The sequence below is a fragment of the Mus pahari genome, chromosome 6 (genome assembly GCF_900095145.1).
Source record: "Mus pahari chromosome 6, PAHARI_EIJ_v1.1, whole genome shotgun sequence".
Classification (NCBI taxonomy): Eukaryota; Metazoa; Chordata; class Mammalia; order Rodentia; family Muridae; genus Mus; species Mus pahari.
The window spans coordinates 67,280,497-67,291,334 of NC_034595.1; the positions used below are offsets into that span (position 1 = coordinate 67,280,497).

At 48.1% G+C, this 10,838-nt stretch overlaps 1 protein-coding gene across 1 annotated transcript; it reads right to left on the reverse strand.

Annotated features, from left to right (window-relative positions):
* Nucleotides 1–254: 254 nt before the first annotated feature.
* Lurap1 (leucine rich adaptor protein 1) lies at nucleotides 255–8,460 on the reverse strand. Its single transcript, XM_021201084.2, has 2 exons — nucleotides 8,147–8,460; nucleotides 255–3,253 (listed from the first exon to the last, which is right to left on the reverse strand). The coding sequence occupies exons 1-2, from the start codon at nucleotides 8,342–8,344 to the stop codon at nucleotides 2,732–2,734; spliced, it is 720 nt and encodes a 239-aa protein (XP_021056743.1). The 5' UTR covers nucleotides 8,345–8,460; the 3' UTR covers nucleotides 255–2,731.
* Between the last annotated feature and the right edge of the window lie 2,378 nt (nucleotides 8,461–10,838).

Below are 10,838 nucleotides of genomic sequence, written 5' to 3' on the forward strand. Positions count from 1 at the left end.
GCAGGAGGATTGCCCATGTGTTCCAGACAAGATTTAACTATGTAGTGAGTGCCATGCCAACACTGACTACAATATAGATGCTTTCTGGGATTACAGGCCAGGTGTGTGCCACTATACCCAGATAAGTCTCAATTTTTTTTTTTTTTTTTTTTTTTTTTGTGGTTTTGCAAGACAGGGTTTCTCTGTATAACCCTAGCTGTCCTGGAACTCACTCTGTAGACCAGGCTGGCCTCAAACTCAGAAATCCACCTGCCTCTGCCTCCCGAATGCTGGGATTCAAGGCGTGCGCCACCACGCCTGGCATAAGTCTCAAATCTTACAATGAGGAAAATGGTTTTCAAATGCTTTGGGCTTTGGGGTGTTGACTGGGTAACGGATCTAAGAATGGAGCTGTGGGTTTGCAGACAGACTGTAAGGTCTGTAACATAGCTATTGCTTCAGCTTCACCACGGGTAGAACTGGACAAACCTAGGCCATCTGTAGGCCTAGTCCTCTCTACTTAACGGCCAGACTGAATTACATTTAAACTTGGAGATTTCACTCAGCAACTCAAGCAGTGTTGCATAATGGCCACAAGGAGGCAGGCAATCTCTTCAGCTCAGTTTAAAGCTGAAGAAATGAGCCTCAAAAAAATGGAATCCAATAGCTTCAAAGAGGAACAGGAGCACTCTAGATCGACTCAGAGCATGGACTGGGATGCAGCACTCAGAATTCCAGTCTGAGGGCAAGAAAGCAGGAGTGCCAGAGCTATGGGCACAGTAAGGGGAGGCTGAACACCACAGACGATGGGTGGCCATAGGAAGGAAGATTCTGAACGCCAGAGCTATGGGCACAGTAAGGAGATCCAGCAACAGCAGAGAACAGGATGAAGTCACTCTGAAATGTGACCTCTTTGAGGCAGGGGAGGAGAGGGGTTTTAAAGAGCCAGAGGCTGTACTCTGTTGGATTTGGTGGTTGCAAAACAACAATTGAGGCATTGGAGCTTGGAGACAGGAGAGTAGTCAACTTGGCTACCTCCCCCAGCATGAGATGGTGAAGACAGGGCAGTTACCTAGGACTCAAAGGGCTAATCACCAAGAAGTCATTCTGGTTTCTTTGGTTGTTTTTTGAGACTGGGTCTCACTATGTATTATCTCGGCTGGCCTGGAACTCCTGGAGATCCACCCAACTCTGCCTCCTGAGTGTTCAGATGAAATGCATACACCAACACACCTTGCTTATTTGTCCAGGTCTTAATCACATCCTTTGTCTCCTACTCTGCCCATACCCCCATTGCCTTTCTCTGGGCCTGAACCCCAAAATAGCAATTTCTCTGAATTTCTTCTCTGGTATAATTAGCCAGGGCCTTGGGACCCAACCCTAGAACCAGTCCTGATTATCCATCAAGTTCAGGAGTGATGGGCTTGCTCTAAAGAAGGACTTTGTATAGTCTCTTCTCCTTAATGAGGCCCATGGACCAAATGGCCTCTGTTTTCCTGCTACACTCCCACATTGTAGCTAAGACAAAGGGATTCCTTGTGTCTCAACTTCAGGCAAGCATCCTTGTGACCAAATTGTGGTAGGCTGGCCAGAATGAGGGAATAGTAAGCACAGGGTCAGAGATGATGAGATGGTCCCACTATCCAAGAGTGTCCCCAGAACGCTGAGATCTTCACTCTTCTTATTCCCAAGCAACAGTGGGATAAGAGACATAAGAATGCAGAGGTCTAGCTGGGCGGCAGTGACACACACTTAACGCCAACACTCAGGAGGCTGAGGTAGCCAGATCTCTGAGTTCAAGGCTAGCCTGAATTACAGACTGAGTTCTAGGACAGCCTGGGATACACAGACAAGCCCTGTCTCCAAAAACCAAACAAAAACCCCAAGAGGCCTAAAAAGGAAACTGAGGATGTGTGAAGAAACTTGGACGGAACTCCTGGCCGACAGATCTGGAGGCAGGAATCAGGGATGAGAGCAGCCCAGGGCCAGACAAGAGTCTGCAGTAAAGTGAGCCAAGCAGATTGGGGAGCCTAGGTGGAGGCTCTGCGTTTCTTACTAAGAGTGTATCCTTACAGCCCTGGACAGGGATGTAGCCATAGTAGGGAAATCCTTGGGTACAACATGAAAACACCACGTTTGAAAAGTAAGAACTTGAGACAAGCAGCACACACACTTGCCAGGAAAAGTGATATGTTCCCTCTCACAAGAGGCAGTGGCAGGGACATGAAGTGCCACACCCACCAGGACTGGTATAGAGGAAGCACTTCATGTATCATGACAGGCAATGACGTCACTCAGCAGGCATGAAAGGATTGGTCTCCCAACTCCAAAGGTATCTAGGAGGGCCAGTCCATGGAGGTTTGCGCATCTGACAGGGTCAATCTCCACTGTTTTGTAAGTGCATCCTAGCTCCTAGGCTTTGGATGAGGGGATTACCCTCATCTCTTCTTCAGTGATCTCCTAGAGGCCCTACGTTCCATAAAATTCACCTCACTGGGGAGGGGCATGGAGATAACCTTACAACAGGAGCCATAGGCTAGGCCTCTAGAGTCAATATCTCTATGGAAATAGCTCTAGGGACCCAATAATAGGGATAAATGCAGAGGCTCCCCAGGAACCAGAGAGATAAGCCAGGCTTCCATGGTAACCAATTATAGTACAGCCTCTGTCTAGTTGGAGGTGGAAGGAAAATTGAGGGAGACTTGGGCCAAAAGTTGAAAGAGCCACAAAGTACAAATGGGTAGGAAAGTTTTTACAAGAAGGTCACATCATCCTGGCACTGTCCCCAGTACCAATGAGCTTCAAAGCCCTGCTTAGCATTGTCATCCTCTGATGGCTCAGGTGGTCCACACTGGAGCCCGTCCCCTGGGAGCTTCCATGTGGCTGTTAAGCTCCCTAGTTTGGTGGATGTCATGTCCACCTCAGTCCTGGCCCTGTCCTCACTGGGGATAACCTTTGTCCAGTCAATCTCAGGACAGGAAGGCCCAGGGAGTCCTTGTTCATCCAGCTCTCTGGGGGTCACAGTGTCCAAGAAGCTACCAATAGAGACACTGTCCAGCCGGTCAGTTGAACTGGTGTCTGGCAGGCTGTCCCAACTGCCCCGCCTTGAGCGTCCTGGGCTTCCCCCTGTCAGACTGTACTGACTGCTGGTGAGACTGCTGCAATGGCTCGTCAGTGTGCCCCGCTCCTCCAGCAGCCAGCGCACTGCCTCAATACCCTCGTTCAAGGTCACCAGCTGCTGCAGGATCTTCACATCGATAGCTCGCAGGTAAGCCTGAGGAAGTGAGAAAAGAGATTAGTTCCATTTCAGGATGAGTTCCCCAGGTGTTCCCCTAATCTTGCAGTTCAGCCAGCTACACTTCACTTTAAAAAGCACGGAAAGAGATATGGGGTTTAGAGCAAAGACACCCCTGTTTAAATTTTCAGATCAAGCTAGGCTGGAGATCAACTTGCCTCCTTAGCATGTGTGAAATCCTGGGTTCCATCATGCCTTGCTCCAGACAAAAAAAGCAACTTCCCAACCAGGCTGTGGCCATGCTGTCTCTTCACAGCATGGAAACTAAGACACTGGGCTCCACACTTTCTATTCAAGGTAAACTATTAGACCAATCCAGACTCACCCAGAGGACTTAGAAACCCAATCCTTTGGGGTGTTAGCTGGGAAGCAGTCTGGGCCAAAAGGAGGTGGGTGCTGAGGAGACAAGCGAGTGCTAGCTTGATTCCCTGTTCCCCGAAGACTGGGTAGCAAGGCAAAGCTCAGGGTCAGAGTCCCATTGGGATTTGGGGCCAGTGGTCTCCATTTAGTCCCCTGGAAGTAAGAGTAATGCTCGCAGTGTAGTCTCCAGGGTCCCTCCAGCTCGCAAGTGCACCGAGCTAACCTTCCTCAAGCACAAATCTGAAGCTGCTCCTGTGCTTTGCCGTGCTCTGAGAATGAAGTCTACCCACGTCCACAGCTGCATTCCTAAGCCCGTCACACTGTGGCCCTTGTCCATCTCTCTAGCTTGAGTCACGTCACTGTGAATCAAGATCCTGCTACGTTTGTTGTTGTTTTTGAAATAGGTCTCACTGTGTCCCCCTGGCTGGCCTGGAACTCACTCTCTATGCCAGGATGGCCTCAAACTCACAGAGATCTGTTTGCCCTCATCTTCTCTGAGTCCTGGGATTAAAGGAACGCATCAGTGTACCTGGTACATTATTGCTTTTAAGTTTAGATTTAGTTTAAATTTCAACCAAATCAACCAATTCATATAGAGATGGGCCTGGTGGCACAAGTTTGTAATCCCAGCTACTGAAGAGGTAGAGGCAAGATTGCAAATTCAAGGTCATTCTAGACAACTATTTCAAAATAGAAGATAATTTTTAAAAGGACTTAGAGGGCCAGCAAGGTGACTTAGCAGGTAAGGGCACCTGCTTTTGCCTCCCATATGATTAAAAGTATGTGGCAATGCAATGCCTGACTTCACTTGCTGTTCTGGAAGACCTGAGTTCAGTTCCCAGCCCCTCACATAGTATCTCATAACAATCCTTAACTCCAGTTCCAGGAGAAGCCCTCATGACCTCTACAGGCCCCAGTCATATACATGGTCCACACATATACATAAACAGGCAAAACAAACAGAAAATATAATTTTTAAATTCCATGTGACAAATGGTAGAGAAAACAACTGCTCCAGAGAATTGTACCCACCTGGAGGGCCATAGCCCAAACCTAGATGGAAGAAGTGAGCTAAGACTGGTTAGGCTGGACTTGACCAGACAACCAAAGGATGTACCCTCCTCCACTTCTAAATGGCAAACACCTGACACCACATCACTCCGGGTCAGCTCTTCTGGGAGACAAGCCCTCGTTCCAGCATTTTTTTCTTGAACTTCTGATTCTGCTGCCTAACCTCCAGAGTACTGGGATTACAGGCATTGCCCTGCCACACCCAGTTTTCTGTAGTGCTGAGGATTCAACTCAGGGCTTTCAGTATGAAAGGCAAGCAAGGACTCAGCATCTGAGCACATCCCTAGCCCCCAACAGCATTTCTCTTCCTGTACAAGCCTTAGTCTGCCTCTTCCTTTCCCTAACCCTGAGAGCAGTCCCTGCCCAACTCATTTGAGGCTCTCTGCCTAAGGTTGCATAGAATACTTGTAGTTCAGTTTTGTGACTCTCTCCCCTTCATTATCTGATCTCTCTGTTGGTCCCCAAGACTCAAGAGGCTGAGTTGTACTGTGTTGCTTAGGAAACCAATCTGAGCACCAGATTCTTTAATCCTGCAACAGTGGGATTCCCTGACTGTGACAGCATCACCTCCCAGAATAGAAGCAGAAGGCTTTCTCGATAGAAAAAGAAACACTCATTTCATGCCATCTCTTTGGAAACAGAGCAGAAGATAAATAGAGGCCGCCCAATGCTTTTCCCTGGAGACTCCTCTTCCCCATGAGTAGATCAGACTCTGCCCAGCCCAGGCGTTCACAGCAGGGCTCCCTCTGTGCTCAACCCAAATCAGGCCTCAGGTTAAAAGCCCGAAGACCAATTTCTAGAGCCATGGTAACTGACTACTGGCATTAAACATTGTCATTAAAATAAAAGCTCTTAACAGGTGTCTAATTCCACAGTTATCCCCTCATTTCCTCCACTAAAGGGTAAAAAACCCTTTTAAAGACAAGGAGGAGACAGGGCCCTCCTTAAGATAACGAACACATCAGAAGCAGAGACAAGATTTGAACCCATGCCTTTCCTCCATTCCTTGGCTAATGCGTTCTCACAAACTGCTCTGTGGAGGTGGCTTCTCATAGCAACAGCTCTTTGGGTGGACTGAGAGATTGCCATTGTTTGCCATTCCCACACATCTCAGAATCTGGCTCTTTACTGACTAGGGAAACAAAGCGAGAGTAGGAAGCCAAAAACAGGGCTGACCTTAGCCTGAAGGGCAAGCGTCTGCTCCTACCCAAGGAGAGCAGGGCGAGGGGCATCTGAAGGGTATCAGAGGGCTTGGGTCAGCTCTGCCTTCCTGGCCTCAAACCTCCTGCCCTACCCTTGTGCTTCAGTAAACCAGAGGGTAGGGCAGAGTACGAGAAGAAGTCAGTGCTATCCTGGCCTGAGGGAGAAAGGAGCCGACGAGATCTCCCCCTCTGCTGGTACGCTGTTCATGGAAAACCTCCGACCCCAGGCCTGATGGGCCAAAAGTTAAGAGATGAAATCAGAAGTTAAATGTACTCCCTCCAAGTTTATAAAGAATGTGAGTCAGAGGTTAAGCTGGCCTCCAGATTCCCTGTATGAGAAGCAAGCCCAGAGGTGTCTGAAACTTTTTTTCATTTCAATGACATGAAATGTGCCTAAAGTATCTGGCACAAAACATGTCTTCATGATGAATGCGGTCAGACGATCTGGGCTCCAATTTTGACTTTACTTTTCTGAGTGACCTTGGGCAACTGCTTAACCTCTTCCTACCTCATTCTTTCATCTATGAAATACCATGTATCAAGCCAAGCATGGAGGGGACATCACATAGCAGCGGTGGTACAGCTGGATTGCAGAGCACTCCCCTAGCGTGTGCAAGGGTTCACACTCAGCCAGCACCTCCAAGGAGAAGAATGGCTGGGGAGAGGTGGCTCAGTAGTCCAGAGCACTCACAGAGCACCCACATAGTGCCTCACGGCCATCCATAACTCCAGTTCCAATTGATTGGCTGCTCTTTCTGACATCCATGGGCAACAGGCATGCATGTGGTACACACACATACACACTGGCAAAATGTTCCTACACATAAAGTTTCTTAAAATTCTTTTAAAAGAAAAACACCTTGTACACCTTGGATGTTAATACATGGCTTATGTTCTAAGTATAATTTAATTTCCAGCAGGGAATGGTAGCACATGCCCATGATTCCAGCACTCAAGAGACGGAGATAAGAGGAATATGAGTTTGGGGCCAGCCTGAGCGACACAGTAAGCCCACATCTCAAAAATAAAATAAAACAAAACACCTTGGTTTTCAAAGGACAAGCTAGGTAAACTCTCTCTATGCTTGAGCAACTTGTACAAAGAGACAAACCAGACCTCTTTAGGAGGAGAATACAGCCATAGCCCTGCTCAGCAGAATCTGGCACTCAAATGCAACCCTCAAAGCTAAATACACACTTGGCATTCATCTCCTGCCCTCAGGGATCCTCTCTGACCACTCAGCTCAGGAGACTCTCTTGGCCTCTCTTACCATAGAATGTAAGCCCTGGACTGGCCTTCAAGGTCCCATGTCCTTCCTTCCACCCTTCCAGATCTGCTTGCCACAGGTTGTGCACACAGTGGGGCCCCAGGAAGACTTGTTAAGTCAGTGTGGGCTTCTGGTCCTGAGCCAATGAGTAGCTGGCAATTCCTCAGTTCTCCAGAACTGGATGCAAAGTGGTGGCAGGTGTAATTCATCTCTTTCACCGGAACCAGGGCCCCAGGAGAGCCCGCTGGGACTCGGCTGCCCATTTGGCTCAGAATCCAGACCAACAGCTACCAGGGAAGGGGGTGGGGAGGTGTGGCTGTTTCCTCCCCCTTTCCCCAAGAAGGTACAGAGACCCTGGGATTCTGTCTGAGACTGGGCCCCAGGTGAAGGACCAACTCGGACTGTGACGCTACTATGTCTCCATTAAGGTTAGAACCTCTAATACCGTGACGGTGGGATGCTTAGGAAAAGTTTTTTAGTGTGCCCCAGTGCAGGCAGTTTCCAGCAGGTATTACCTCACCAAAGCTCTCTCTCTTTTTTTTTTTTTTTTTCTGAATCCTGACATGAACACCCTAGGGCCTTAAGAACAAAACCTCTTCCCCTGTTTGCCAGAGGGGGACAGAAAACGGTTGCCTTATAGTGGGGTCTGAAGAAATTGGTGGCCCCGGATGCCGATGGGAAGAATTTGCGCTGTACTAAGTTTTTTTGTGATACTTAGCCCTTGCCTCTCTCCTTCCGATTATTGGGCAGGGAAAACTTCCAAGAGATGTGCCTCCTACTCTCAGTTCTCAGGACCTATCAACCCTTCATTCACCCTTGGGAGACAAATAATGAGACATCACCTCACTCTGCTTTCAACCCAGGATGTATGGATTGATCTGGGAAGGACCCTCTTCTCCAGCCCAACTCCGGGAACCTGAGCCTGCCCCTACAAATATCCCCGTCCCCGTGGCCTGTAGCACCCACACTCACCAGCTCCATCCTCAGCGCCATGATCTTGTCCCCTAGGCCGTGGCCGGTGCTGGGCGCCCCCGGGAGCAGCACGTCCCCAGAGGTTCCCAGCTCGCACTCGCCTCGAAGCCCGCGGAGCAGTCCTTCAGGGGTCTTCCTGCCCACCTTGCCCTCCACGTCTCGCAAGTCCGGCGTCTGGGACTCCGCGGTCCCCTCCATATGGGCCCAAGCCAGAACAGGACTGGGCGACCAGGGTCCGGTTCCCAAGGGTCCTCCCTTCTCTGCTACGAACGCGGAGCAAAACCCGTGGATCCCCGCCCGCCCCGCGCGGGGGGTGGGGTGGGGGAACAGGAGGAGGGCGCCGTAACGCTCAGAAAAGCCGCGCAGTTGGGGGAAGCGAGGTACCGTGTGGTGCGCACACAACTTCTAACCCTCGAGGCTTTCGACTAGGTGATCCTGGATTTGGAACTGAAGACCTCAAAGAAAGCTCAGTGCCTTCTCCCTGCGTTGGCACCAACTACACATACAGCAGGAAGCTAATAAATGTTTGCTGGATGAAAAGTAGCCCCAATCAGAGGTAACACGGCTACAGAGGTTTTGGAAGGCTTTCTGCACAAGAGCTGTGCCTGTTACAGGGGCTAGAATATAGCCACTCAGTTCACAGACACCTCCCAGCATCTAGAAATCAGCTGAACGAGTAATAGGAGGGCAATCCCCCTAGCCAGAAAGAAGCAACCATTATTAAAAATTGAAGGGATCCATACGTCTTGATGTTCATCTTACATGGGCTTACAAAAGAGGTGCTTCCTAAGACTGACTGTAAGTATGGGTAATCTGAAAACCCTGGCAAGTTAGAGCCTGGGATCCTGCATTGGTTTTTGTTTTGTTTTACCAAGATAGGGTTTTTCTGTGTAGCTCTAGAACCCACTGTAGACCAGGCTGTCCTGGAACTAAGAGATCCTCTTGTCTCTGCTGGGATTAAAGGCATGTGCCACCACAGTCTGGCTTTTCTTTTTTTTTTTTTTTTTACAAAGAGGGTCTCACTGTGGTCCATAACCTAGAACTTGCTATGTAAAGTGGACCAGCTTTGAACTCACAGAAATCCACCTGTCGCTGCCTTACCAGGAATGAAAATATTTTTTAAAGATTAATTTTAAATATTAATTTTCTACCTTAATTACAAGTATTTTTAAAGTGTGTTCATATGGGGATATGTACACACGAGTACAGGTGTCTAGAGGCCACAGGAGGGCAACAGATCCCTGGGAGAGGGACTTAGAGTTGTAAGCTATGTAACATGGGTGCTAGGACTGAACTCAGGTCCTCTCTAAGAGTCTTATGTGCTCTTACCTGCGGAGCCAGCCCCAGCCCCAGCCCCAGCCCCAGCCCCAGCCCCAGGCCTGAGAGTCTGCATTTTTAAGAAGCTATAGGGGGATGGCCATGCTACAACTCTGAGAACCACACTAAGTGACACGGGTATGTTTCTAAGATGTTTGGACTTAATTCTACAGGTAAAGAAGGGCCAAGAAAAAAATTGTTTTGTTCTGCTTGGGAGTTTATTCCAAGTATTTCCAACCCACCGTTACAAAAAGATGTACAATGGAAAAATATCTCTTCCCTCTGTTCTTTCAAAGCTCTGGGCCTACTTCCCAAAGGCAACACTTTCAGTTTGTTTTGTGGATTTTTGTTTGTTCGTGTGTGTGTGTGTGTGTGTGTGTGTGTGTGTGTGTGTGTGTTTAGCTACTCATGGTGCTAGATTTTTATTAATTTATGACATGTGTATCTATGTATCTATGTGTCTCTGTATGGAAATGTATATGTAAATACAAGTACCCCACAGAGGTCAGAAGTGGGTTTCAGATCCCCTAGAATTGGAATTACTAGCAATTGTGAACCATCTGATATAGCTCTTGGGAACTGACCTCAGGTCCTATTTGAGCAATGTGAGCTCTTATCTGCAAAATCATCTTTCCAACCCAACCATTCATAATTCTAAACAATCTTCTACCACTCCTTTTAAATTTAAATATTATATACTGACTTCCTATAAATATATGGGTGATTTTTCTTTCTTTTTTTTTTTTCTTTTTTCTTTTTTCTTTTTTGTTTTTTGTTTTTTGTTTTTTTCGAGACAGGGTTTCTCTGTATAGCCCTGGCTGTCCTGGAACTCACTTTGTAGACCAGGCTGGCCTCGAACTCAGAAATCCACCTGCCTCTGCCTCCCGAGTGCTGGGATTAAAGGCATGTACCACCTCCGCCCTGCTGGGTGATTTTTCTTTTGAGGCAGGGTCTATTGATGGCCTCGACTTAAGAGACCCATCTGCCTCCTTAGTGCTGGGATTACCTGTTTGTGCCACAGAATCAAGCTTAAATATATGCACTTTGTTTTCCTCTGAGACACAGTTTCATATAGCCCAGGTTGGCCTCAGTTGTATAGCATATAGTTGTTTAGTTCTAGGCCTGAGTATGGCCTAGAACTTTTTTTTTTTTAAGATGTATTTATTATTAGAGATAAGTACTGTAGCTGTCTTCAGACACATCAGAAGAGGACATCAGATCTCATTACAGGTGGTTGTGAGCCACCATGTGGTTGCTGGGATTTGAACTCAGGACCTACAGAAGGGCAGTCAGTGCTCTTAACTTCTGAGTCATCTCACCAGCCCCGCCTAGCACTTCTGATCCTACCTATTCAAGTGTTGTGGTCACAAGTGTG